This window comes from Trichosurus vulpecula, chromosome 1 (genome assembly GCF_011100635.1).
Source record: "Trichosurus vulpecula isolate mTriVul1 chromosome 1, mTriVul1.pri, whole genome shotgun sequence".
Lineage (NCBI taxonomy): Eukaryota > Metazoa > Chordata > Mammalia > Diprotodontia > Phalangeridae > Trichosurus > Trichosurus vulpecula.
This window is the reverse complement of record NC_050573.1, coordinates 527880805-527894081: the sequence shown is the minus strand read 5'-3', so window position 1 is coordinate 527894081 and position 13277 is coordinate 527880805. Positions and strand designations below refer to the sequence as shown.

Genomic DNA, 13277 nt, shown 5'->3' with positions numbered 1-13277 from the left:
CTTGGACTCCTGCAGTAGCCTCCTGGTGGGTCTGCCTGCCTCAAGTCTCTCCTCCCTCCATTCCACCCTCCACTCAGCCACCAAAGTGATTTTCCTAAATTGTAGGTCTATCCATGTCACCCTCCTAGTCAGTAACCTCCAATTCCTTCCTATCACCTGAAGGATCAAATACGAAATCCTCTGTTAGACATTAAAAGCCATTTGTTACCTAGCCCCTTCCTACCTTTCCAGTCTTCCCACACCTTAGTCCCTGACATGTACTCTTCGATACAGTGACACTGGTCTCCTGGCTGTTCTAAGAACAAGATGCTCCATCTCTCAGCTCTAGACTTCTCTCTGGCTAGCCCCCATACCTGAATGTTCTCCCTCCTCCTACCCACGCCTTCTCTGGCTTCCTTTAAGTCTTAACCAAAATCCCATCTTTTATAGGAAGCATTTTCCAACCCCTCTTAATTCTAATGCCTTCCCTCTGTTAATTATTCCCTACCTATCCTGGATATGGCTCATTTGTATATTTGCATATTGTCTCCCCTAATAGGTCATAAACTTCTTGAGGGCATGGACTGTAATTTATATCCCTGGTCCTTTGTACAGGGCCTAGCACATAGAAAACATTTAATAAATAAATATTGATTGATTGATTGAAACTAAGGAAAATAGAGATTAAGTGACTTATGGAGTCTTATAGCTAGTAAGTATTTGAGACTGGATTTGAACTAAGGTTTTCCTGATTGCACATCCAGCACTGTATTAACTGCTCCATTATTCCACCCCTCTCCCTCTTCTTTTCTATCACCTATAGCACCCAGTATGGTGGGAGATACTCTCCCACAAAAGGTACTTGCTTGTGGTATTTCTAGTTTGGAACTAAACCCTATCCACACCCTTTGATTGTGTCACCTGTCAAACTTTGACTCTCCAGGTTGATCTTATATAGTAGTCTCCCATTCCAGAAATCACTCTAGTTTCCATTTTATTCACCTTTTGTGGATCTGTTATGTAGAGATCTATTGTTAAAATGTAGTGACACAGACACCACATTATAAGGGTAGAGGGATGATAGTTTTATATAATGGGAGGATGATGTTTTCTGGCTTACACTACTGTTTCCGATGATGTCCTGCATTTTGCTGGCCTTTTTTTTTGGCTGTACCAACCTATTGTACTGACATCCTCAGAGGACAAACAATGTGGTCTTAGTCCCAGATCCCTTTCTTGGGTTTTCACCAGTAGCTCACAGTTTCCCATTTAAACTTTCCTTTCTGATTCACTCACTGGCTCTAGAAGTCTTTCAAAGTAGTGCAACATCATCTGGAAAGCCCAGAAGCCAGAGATGGCTTATGGAGATGTAAGTGAATGGTTTTGGGGCTCCACTTGACTCATTTCACAAGGTCCATTCTGATTAACCATTATTCTCCAGGGGCATGAACAAAGTTGGCCTTTGGAATTATATGAATGTGATGCACTTTGTACCTTTCCTCAGGAGGTTATATCCCTTTGTGGTCAAGGTTTTGTGTTGGGAGGAACAGTTTGTGGCCCTCCAGTTGGGAGCCACAACCCCTTTGAATAATGAATAGGAAGATAACGTTCCGAGTTACGGACAGCTATACTTCAAACTAAATGTTGCGATTTCGCCAACACTGTCTTCTTCCCTCACCTCCCCAACCCACCCCGCCCCCCAAACAAATGCCATCTTTAAAAACTGGAGCCATAAACCTCATGCACAGTTGTTTTTTCAGGAGAAATACATTCCTATCTTTGGCCTATATTTAAAAACAGTCCACATCATCCATGTTGGGGTTTGTGTACAGATGTGTTACATTATAATAACTATTCCCTCATGCCTTTTGATGCTTCAGATTCTATTCAAGGCCAAAAATTTGGACTCCGAACCCAAAACCCATGTAGTGAGAGGGAACCACACACAGTCCGTTCTCCTGGCAGGCTTGCGGAAGTACGTGCTCTATGAGCTCCAGGTGCTGGCATTCACACGCATTGGAAATGGAGTCCCAAGCTCTCCTCCCATTTTAGAACGAACGAAGGATGATGGTGAGTTTATGATTTGCACCTTTGCTTTCCCCATTCATTTTCCAGGTTTTCCTTTCTAATCAAAACAGTTTAGATTTTTGTCATTTTCAGCTTAATTTTCAAACTAATTTTTTTTTCTGTTGATGAAAACAAAACAAAGTTGTTTTTCAGTCACAGAGCATTTATATGGCCAATTTCAGCCTGGAGTGAATTTTTACTGCCTAATTATGAACCTATGCAGAATTTCAATCATAACTCTGCAATAGACAGTGCTGTAGTAAGGAGCAGTAAATGTTGGCTTGGGTTGGGACTATAAAAGATATAAAACTGGCATTCTATTTGGTGTCTATACAAATCCAGGAAAAAAAAAAATGTGTTATTGACCTGTATGCTCAATCCTCTTGGTGCTTCTTCCAGTTTTCACTGTTTGCATTACCAGAGATAATTAGAAGTTCCCATATACAGTTTGATGTGTTTGAAGGGCTTGGAGAAGTCCCCAGATTCCTGTATTAGCAGTACTGAATAACAAGTACGTCCTGGCTGCTTTGTTTTTATGGAAGTTTAAATCATCAGTAAATATGTTTTTTCCGCTTTGCAGATGTCAAACACTTAAAGGTTAGCTCCTTTACATTTTCATTATTAAGTAGAGTATAATGAATATGTCAAGGGAAAAAAAATTATTGATCCTAATAAAAAAAATCCACCTTGGGAATCAAAAGCTCCTAACAGAAATGAAATAACTGTAAATTTTCTTAAGCAACTTTATTGAAGTAATTAAGTTAGCTGCAAACATGTTTGAACTGCTGAGTGAAAGCTCTATTTTCTCCACCTTACACTGAGAGATTGAGGTTTTGCCGAGATAAAGAGGATGATAATCCTTAATTGTTGTGTTCATTTTTTTCCCATAAGTCAGGAGCTCAGGAACATGTGGGACCACTTTGTGAGAAGGAAAATGGGGGCAGGATTCTTGTTGTAAAACTCAGTAGGGAAAGAGAGTCTTTTGAATGCCATGAAACAAAAGGAGATAGGGAAAATGTTGAAATTGTTCAAGTAGGAGTCAATTATAGTCGTTTCCTCCTAAAGTACACGTTGGCAAATGACACAGATTGTTCTCTCTCAACACTCCCAACATAAACATGTTGTGTCTCCCTCTCTATTCAAATTTAATTAAAAATATCAGCCAGAATGATAACACAGGTGGGATTTATGCTACAGGCCAATTTCAGTGCCTACGCATTTTCAAATTAGTACCAACTTGTGAACCTGAGACAGAAGACTTGACTGCCAGTTGTCTCTGTTAATGTGCTTGTGGCCTCATTTGTGTACTTATTATGCTCAAACACAGGTGTTCATAATGCATATTCAAAGTCAGAAAGGCTGGTCTAAGAGTAAACTTGGAGAAGAGAAAGGGACATTGATACCCATAGCCATTTGAAGGGGCTGAAACAAACGTATTTCATTTAGTGTAACTAGATCCGGGGGCCTTCTTTCCTACTATGTAATCAGGTACTGAGTTACCAGAAAGAAATTTGATGATGGAATCATTCTTACACAGGTCACACAACTTATTTGCCTAATCATTCATGTAAATATATTTTACAAGGACTCTGACATCCTAGATTCTTGGTGCCCTTGTACCACACAAAAGAACCAAGATAGCCATCTGTGTCTAGTCAGCTCTCAATTAGTGTGGATAATTGAAAATCACAGGTGATATTTTTAAAAAATCATTTCAAAGGAGAATTTTAGCCTCTTCCACTAGGTCTTGTAACTAGAAAGGCAAACAGAGCGAGATTAAATGACCTGATTTTTTTTCCTTTCCCTTTCCTACATGTTCACTAGTATAGATTGGAGGTCTAACCCACTCATGGGACTGTCAGGAAATATTGAACATGTTAAAGGGCATCAAGCGAGAGAGCTAACGAAGAGAAGGAAGGAACCTGGATAATCTATAATCCAGGAAATCAGTGCCTGAGAAATCAAGAGATATGACCCTAATGACTCTGCTTTCAATATGCTTTTAATTTTCAGAGTCCTTAATAACTGTTAAGCAGGTTCCAGTGGTTAACCTCTGTTTGTGTACATTTCTCCATGTATATACTGTACCTCCCCCCTCTGCCCAGAAGATTGGGAACTCTGTGAGAGAAAGGACTATTTCATATTTTTGCTCCTGACATCTTCAGTTCCTGCTACAGTATCTGGCAAACAGAAGGAGCTCAATAAATGCTTATTGAATTTAATTGAATCTCCATTTTTCAAATAAGCTGACTGAGGTACAGAAGGTGTGGTGATTAGCCAAAGATAGCATAGCAAATTGATATCTAAATTTAGATAATTTAATTCTTTGCTTCCATTTTGCATGTGTACTGATCAATCATCAATCGATAAACATTTAAGTGCCCACTACATATCAAGCACTGTGTTGTTCTGGGCATACAAAAAGAGGCAAAAGACAGTCCTTGCCTTCAAGGATCTTACAATCTAATGGGGGAGACAACATGTAAACAAATACATACAAAGCAAGCCACATATATGATAGTAGGAAATAATTACCAGAGGGTAGACACTAGAATTAAGAAGGGTTAGACAATTTTGAAAAGGGACAGGGTCAAGGCCAACAATTGAATAAAGGGGGATAGGACAGGATGGAGGGAAATACAGTTAGTCTTTCACAACGTGAGTATTGTGGAAGTGTTTTACATAATGATACGTGGTTGAATTGCTTGCCTTCTTAGGGAGGGTGGGTGGGAAGGGAAGAGGAGAGAGAATTTGGAACTCAAAGTTTTAAAAGCAGCTGCTCAAAAGAAAAATGGTTTTTGCATGCAACTGGGAAATAAAATATATAGGGAATGGGGCATAGAAATCTATCCTGCCCTACAGGAAAGTAAGGGGAAAGGGGATGGGGGGGATGGGGTGACAGCAGGGAGGGCTGACTGGCAAATGGGGCAATCAGAATGTATGCCATCTTGGAGTGGGGAGGGAGGGTAGAAATGGGGAGAAAATTTGTAAGTCAAAATCTTGTGGAAATCAATGTTGAAAACTAAAATATTAAATAATAAAGAGGGGTTAGAAAGGGCTTCCTATAAGATGGGATTTTAGTTGGGACTTAAAGAAATCCAGGGAATGTAGTAGGCAAGGAGCAGGAGGGAGAGCATGCCAGGCATAGGGGACAGCCAAAGAAAAGCCTGGAGCTGAGAGATGGAATGGCTTTCTGTAGAAGGTGGGATTTGTGTGTGTGTTTGTATATTGTGAGTGATATAGTAATCTAGCAAAGCTTTCTATTTACTATTCATTCTACAAGTAATTGTATTCAAAACATTTATTAAATATATACTGTATACAGAGCACTGTGATAAGCACTAGGGGAGGTGCCAAGTTTAGATAAGATAGTCTCTGCCCTTATGGAGCTCACATTTTAGCAGGGAAATATGATCCCTCCACAGATTTCTAGAATACATAATGGGAGCATATCTAACAATGTACTGTACCCTCTGCTAGGCACTAGGTATTTCTTCAATGTTCTAAGGTTTAGATTCTGTCATTTCAAATATATGCAAGATAAAATGAGGAAATTCCTCAGGCTTATATAGAGTAATGCCAAGTTACAGGCTACTCCCTTTATAGTCCAACTGTGTTCCAAAAGCTTGTTTTTTTGCAAGTCAGTTGTTTCTAATTTGGAATACATTTTCCTGTAGAAACAGCTTCTTGCACCCTGGTGAGGTGACCAGGCTGGCCCATAGAAGCCTTTCTGCCCCATAATGTACCTGAAAGATGCTATTAAGTGCCTAAGATCTGTCTCATTGAAATGTTGGGTTTATTTCCTTCAGCTCCAGGTCCACCTGTGAGACTTGTGTTTCCTGAAGTGAGGCTGACCTCTGTGAGGATTGTGTGGCAACCACCAGAGGAACCGAATGGGATTATTCTGGGTAAGAGAGGGGGCTGTGATTGAATAATTTCTAGACATGGACAAGTGTATGGACAAGCAGGGCTTGAGAAAGATTGAGAAAACTCACTGAGGACCTCCATTTGTAGGCCAAATCTAAGAACTAAAGATCACAGTGTGGCTGTCTAGCTCTTCCATCCTTTTGTGGGATAAGCTCTAAGTTTTCTCTGAAATCAGACTGTTCATTTTGTGGGCGCTGTAGGTCCTGTTTTCCTCTATGTATTCACTGTTCTCTACACCATACCACTTGTTCTATTGTCTGAAATTAACTTGCCATTCAGCTTTGAGCTCAGCATACAGTTGGGACCAGGATTTGATAAGCAACTTGCTCATTTCTGACAGAAGATATATACTCAGTCTTGCTCCCCTGGTCTCAGCACCATCTGTGACCTGCCAGGAAGTACAGTACTTGTGCATTATCTTTTCAGGATCTTTCTTAAGAGAATACTCTGTTGGAGCCCAGTGGATTCATTTGCTTTGGACTTTCCATCCAGGGAGGCAGTTTATGATGAGCCCTAAAGCTTCCACTCCCTAGAGATGGCTGTTTATATTAAAAATTAATAGTCCCTACTTGGAGACAAAACTTGTACTTGTCACGTTTCTATAAATACTGTATGAAAAGACTGTGATATTCATTTTATTCTGATGTTGTCCCTTCACTTGTAATCCTGAGAGTTATGGAGTCTCAGTTGTTTTTTTTTTGGGGGGGGGGTAATTATGGAATCTCTGAGTTTGGTGACCTTTTGTATCACAGGTTCTTGCTACCGGAATCCTAAATCATTGGTTCTAGAAGTGGTTTGTTTAGGTGTTCATTGACCTCAGAGCCTTCAGATTATTATCTGGCAGAGAGGCAACAGGAAATCATCAGATGGGGTCACTAAACATACGAGGGGAATGTGACATGTTCCCCAGAATTTCTTCAAATAGGTAGTTCCTTTCAATGTTTCACATACTCCCAGAGATCTTCCCTGCAACCAGAGAAACCCTGCTTTGCTTTTACCCCTTCTTTCTGTTGTTCTTAACCCAGGAGGGACTACAGGAAGGAGCTACTATTTATGATGGAGAACAAGTAGGCATCATGGCTCAGTGGGAAGAGCGATGAGCTTCAGATCACAGTAGGAATGCGTTCAAATACTAGTTCTGCCAATAATCATTCCAGGGGTGGGGAACCTGCGGCCTTGAGGCATGTGATCCTCTAGGTCCTCAAGTGCAGCCCTTTGGCTAGAATCCAAACTTCACGGAACAAATCCACTTAATAAAAGGATTTGTTCTTTAAAACTTGGACTCAGTCAGAAGGCTGTACCCAAGGACGCAGAAGACCACATGTGGCCTTGAGGCTGCAGGTTCCCCACTCCTGGTTTAATCTCTCTGGGCCTCAGTCTCCACGTCTGTAAAATGAGGGAGTTAAATTAGAAGACCGCTGAGGTCCTTCCCAGCTCCAGAGCTATGATCTATGACTACCAAAATTCTGTGCTCTTCATGCATTCACAACTGAGGCTATATTGTGGACTTAGGAAGGATCTCCACTCACTTTTCTTTTGGCTCATCCTTGCTCATACAAGGTCATTGTCTTTTCTTCCACTGGCTATTTATTTCAAGGGAACAACAGCTGTTACAAATCCCAGCAGGCAATTGTCCTCAGATTATCTTTTAAAAAGCTGAACCTATGATTTTATCAGGATAGGATCTCCCACTGGGAAAATTCCTCCACTGGTGGAGATCAACAACTCTTCTACGTAGTGAGGATGTGATCCATGTGAGGATCACCTGGAGCATTGAAAGAACTTAAATGGTTAGAATATATGACAGGAAATCATGATCAAATTAATAATGTTTACTCAGTATTTACTATGTCTTGTGTTGTGGCCCTGGTGATATGGGGGACACAAAATTAATAAAATACACTGCATGCCCTCAAAAGGCATATAGTCTAATTTGGACAAGAAAAGCTAAATGTTAATAGAACTTCTCACCAATCTACCATTCTTCAAGTCCCACAGCTTATGTAAAACCTTTCCTAAGCACTCCAGCCTGAAATCATCCATCTTTGTGCTCAAATCCCCCTTCAGCAATTATAGTCTGTACAATTCAGAGGACAATTAATCACAGCAAGCCTCATAACATCTCTTCGATTCTCATCTTGAATGATTATTTAAAGATTGAAGTATTATTATGTAAAATTTCACATATTTATATATTATCCCTGCAATTAAATTGGAAGCCCCTCCAGTGCAGGGACTTGATATTTTTCATCATTACCCTCTGTAACACTCTCAGTGCCTTACACAGAGTAGGATCATGCATTCTGAGCTAGAAGGGACCTTCGAGGTCATTTAGTCAAACTTTCTCCTTCTATAAATAGGGAAACTGAGGCTCAGATAATGGGTTTTGTCTAAGATATTGTAGGTTGTAAGAGGCAGAGCCAAAGTTCCAATCCAGCTTCTCTGATTCTAAATCTAATTCCCTCTCCACTGCTCCATGTTGACAATCGACTTGGTAATTATTAGTTGATTTGATTTGGTTGGTTCATCCAGTTGAAATGGAACAGAGGACCTATAAATGTGATTAATGGAAGGTAAGATTGGATATAGCTAGGATGCAGAAGACTTTGAATGCCAGATGGGGGCATTTGGGCTTTATGCTATAGGCACTGTGGATCTCCAGTAGGATTCTGAACCCAAAATGTACATGATAAGAGGGAACCACACATGGTGAGTGCTCCTGGGAAGATTGGCAGAACATACCATATAAATTCCAGGGGCTTCCTTTGAACACCATAGAGCCCTGCTTACACAAAAAGGCAAGAGACAGCATGAGGAGCAAAAAGGAAAATAGTGTTTAAATGTCTTCAGCTTTCTAGCTTGTCCCCACAGACCATGACAAAACAGGCAAAAAGTAAATTAGCACCATAGCTATCTTCCCTACAGAAGACAGCACACATCTGAATTACTTTTATAGTAATGGCATTTAGTCATAATTGTAATAAACATTTCCTAGGTACTGTAGCCAGCATACAAAATTAGAAATTGCTGGTAGAAATATGTAAAAACAATTTCAAAAGGTGCAAGACAGCCGTACATGGAGAAAAGAAAACATCTTTTTGCAAGACTAACTTTAGCTCCAGAGATCTTCAATCAATGTTTCTGCTCTTATGGGTTGGCCTTCTGAGTCTACAAGCACCTTGGCAGCTAGTGTTTTTGTAATCTATATCAAAACATGCTCTCGCATTTCAAAAAGAGATTAACAGCAAGAAACACACCAGCAGGAGCCTACAGGGAGAACCACTTGCTTATTTGTTTAAATATTTTACTATGGAGAGCTTTTAGCATTTAGAGCCTTCCTTTGGGGAATGCAGTAGTAACCACTGGAATATGGCTGTCTTTTCCCCACACTCACCAACCCACTACACATGCTTAACTGCCATCAAACTAAAGTGATGAATTACTAGGAGTCTCTGTTCATCCAAGCTCCTAAGTGTATTCTCTGACTAGGCCAGCCAGGTTCTGCACCTTTCCATTCCCTAGTTAGCATTCCCCCTGGCCTCCATGTGGCTAACATTTACCTGGAGCTTATTACAAAAGTGTGTGCGAGAACTCCTCTGAGAATGAAGAACTAAATTGAATGTAATCCATGTTTGCAAATTCATATTTTGATCCAATGTTGCCTTTGCATGCTCCCAGCTCTCAAATGGATAAGCTATAAAATCAACAAACCACACAGCCACTATGCTAGGCTGTCTTGAGCGTCCTAATATCATTCAGCTTTTTGTAGGTTCTCTAACCAATTAATAATTGTTTGTCTTTTGGGTGCATCACAGCCCCGACAAGCCAGTGCCGTTGGCTTTGTCTGGTGAGTAGGTCAGCAGCTGCGTTAGTATGCACCGAGGAGGGCAATCTTCTGGCTTCTTTGCTATGGGCAATCGAATGGTGGTGTTACAATGACCTCACATTTAACAGGCAGCTTAAACTGCCGCCTTTTGTTTATTCAGAAAGCTCAAGATGTATGAAATTGCTTGCAGCCGTGCAAAACATATTTTAGAAGATGCTAATGCCAGGATAAGTACAACTTTTACAAAATGAACTACGTTCCCCTGGAATGACTACCCGTACATTGTTGCAGTGTCTGTCTGTAGTTAACTGCAGGTGAATCAAAAGGAACAAAGATGCTTGAAATGCCCCCCAAAAAACTCCTTTCTGGTTGATCATTCAGACTCCCACTCTAATGAAAAATCTTTTGTCAATAAATAGCTCTTGCTACCTCTTACTAACTCTATTGTCTCCTGGACTAGCATCAGATTTCTACCCTTCAGGGGAAAAAATTGTTCATTGTCCTAAACCACGGCATGGTTCTTCTTTGTCTCTGGTTTTCTTTGATTCTATTTCCTCAACCTGTAAGCTGTTTTCAGGAATCTGTCGAGCCTTCCTTTGCATCATATTTTTCATACTTTGTGTCTCTAATCCTTACTATTTGGCTTTTTCTCATTTTTTCCTCTTGGTGCATTTATTATCATAAGTCACCCATAACCTTAAAAATGTGCTTTTTCCCTCCCATGTTTTACTCATGCTATTGATTTGGCTCATTCATCTTCACCTAACACATACCGTATTTTCCCCGACCTTGTCTGACTGAAATTCAATGTACTGATATTTCTGATTTCACTTTAACCATAATTACATAACTAGGTCTTTTTCAAGGATATATATTTTTTTTATCCCTAAACACTATCTCTAGCCATTACTCACAGCAACAGCAAGAACCACTCTTGGACTGCATCATCTTTTTCCTATTTATACGAGGGAAAAGGTTTTCTTATATCTTTCTTCGATTATAGGGCTTTCCTTTGGGAATGCCAGTGCAATTTGGAAGTATTAATTCCCCTGGTCTATAGCATTAGAGTTAAGTGGGAGCCAGATGGCATTATCCTCATTTTAAGATTGACAGAAAGGAGAGACTTGACAAAAGCTAAGTGATATGCCCAAAGTCACTCAGTCCTGGTCCTGGTGTAGCTAACAGGTTATTCATTCAATAAATATTTACTAAATTCATGTTGTTTGAGACACTGTGTCAGATATTGTTGTGACTCAAATATATAAAATAAAGATCTCATAGGAAGGTATAAAAATCATGAAACAAGGAGAGTTTGATGATAATAACTGATATTTATATATACTTTAAAACATCCGAAAGATCCTGTTTTGTTTGAGTCTCACACAGCTTTCCAACAAGGCAGGCGACTAAGAATATTACTGTCCCCATTTGCAACTGAGGAGTTTGAAGGTCAGGAAGTTTAGGTAACTTGCCTAAGGTCACACAGCCAGTATGTGTCAGAGGTGGGATTTAAACCCAAGTGTTTCTGAATCCAAATCTGACACACTAGCCACTATATTATGTTGCTTCTCCGTTAGTTTAAATAAAAAGGACCACGCATACATGGGAAGAGTAATTTGAAGAGGAGAAAAATATCCTTTTGCTAAGGGATTAGGGAAGGCCTCATAGGGACGTGGCACCTAAGTCAGTCCTTGAAGGAAGAGAGTGATCCAAACAGATGGAAAAAGGGAAAGATATCTATTCCTAGTATGGGTGACAATGTGAGCAAAATTTGTGGAAACCAGAGAGGGTAAGATCAGAGCAGAATATGGAAAGGAGTCCAGTTTGGCTGAACTTTATAAATATAGACTACATGAAGGGGGTGTATTATGAGAAAACCCTGAAAAGGTAAATTGAACCTAGATTGTGGAGGGCCTTGAATGCCAGGATCAAGGTTTCTATTTTGTTGAGTGGGCAATGGGGAATCATGGGAGATTTTTGAAAATAGAAATGACAGAGGTTTCCCTTCACTGGAAGTCTTGAAGAGGGAGATGGGAAGTGGGGTGGTTAATGTCTTGGTGGATTTATTTTAGAAAGGATGCCTATTTAGGTACATACTGGACTAGGTGATCTCGGAGGTCCTTTCCAGCCCCTAATTTTTTGATGCTGAATGACCAGTTATGCATTAATAAGATTATACAGATAATAAATATGAAAGGATCAACCAGAGAGGGATAGAATGTAGGCAAAAAGACCAAGAGGCCTTGTTCTAGTGAGAAGTCTACATAGGAAGCTCAGTACAAAGTGATGAGGGAAGGGTAGTTGCAATGGGAGCTGAGTGTCAGAAAAATAAACAAGAGATAATCTGTGGAAAATTCAGTAGGATTTGGAAATTAATTTGATGCATTAGATGAGAGAGCAGTTGAAGTCAGCAATGACTCCAAGCTTTTAAGCCTAAGTAACTGGCAAGATGGTGGAGCCATGGAGAGAAATTGGGAAGTTAGGGGAAGGAGTTGGTTTTCAGGGGAAGGTGAGTTCAGTTTTGAATATGGGATCATAAAGTATATGGGATCTAAGGCATAGATCATAAGGTATAGATCTTCTATTTAGGTCACTTCAACAAAATAGTTTTTACCACCCAGTAGGTATAAGGTATTATGCTTCATTCCATGGGTAAAAAGACAAGAATGAGCTAAACCCTTGTAATATCAATTAAATTGGGACCTTTTTACTGTTTTAGAATGATAAATTAAGTCTCTTTAATTGAGCCTTACTAGGTGCAAAGCCCCAGGGCCAAACCCCTAATTACTAGGTGCTAAGCCTATGTGGGTGTGAAGCCCCTCAGGTTCCTAAGGGGAGTGGCTAAGACTAGAGCCAATAGTAGGAGCCTAAGTTCTGGTCCCTCAGATTACAGTTTGATGCCTAAAGAGTGTATAAAAAGATAGAATAGAGCTATTTGCTTGGGTCTCTGAGCCACAGGAGGAGTGGCGCATGACTCTGGGCCAGCCGTTGTTATAAGTTCCCGGGCTCCTGAACTCAGATGTTGGTTTCTTGGTAACTATGAATTGTATTTGGTTTGTTTATAATGTATGTTTGTAATTTGTTTGTACTTGCTCTGAAGTTCAGAACTAAGTGAGTTTATATGTATATGTTGGATTAAAGTAGGATTGTTAACCCCCTAATGCTACTTTCCTTAGTAAAGCAGATCAAAGAACCTGTGCTGGCAGTGTTCTTGTTGTTGGGCCTGTGTTGGTCTTTCACCCCCACAGCAGCTGCTAGCTGAATTGTTGCAACAACCCTCCCCCAAGGAACTTAGTCTATTTTATGTTTTACAGATGGAGAAACTGAGGGACAGAGGAATGACCCTAGATTTTTGCCATAATTTTCTTTCTCTTCCAAACATCATAATCTCTCATATGTGTGTAACTCACACATCAAAACCCCAGTCTATATTCTCCCGTCCTCTCTTCCTTTGATCCTGTCTCTGAAGAAGTGGCCC

At 40.1% G+C, this 13277-nt stretch overlaps 1 protein-coding gene across 2 annotated transcripts in view; it reads left to right on the top strand.

The window, feature by feature from the left end:
- Positions 1-13277, top strand: part of SDK1 (sidekick cell adhesion molecule 1) — a 1168267-nt gene that overhangs the window by 980126 nt on the left and 174864 nt on the right. For both annotated transcript variants that reach the window (XM_036741470.1, XM_036741469.1), the window contains 2 exons: positions 1860-2049; positions 5856-5954. In XM_036741470.1, coding sequence (XP_036597365.1) covers positions 1860-2049; positions 5856-5954 — 289 coding nt within the window. The remainder of the gene's footprint in view (positions 1-1859; positions 2050-5855; positions 5955-13277) is intronic.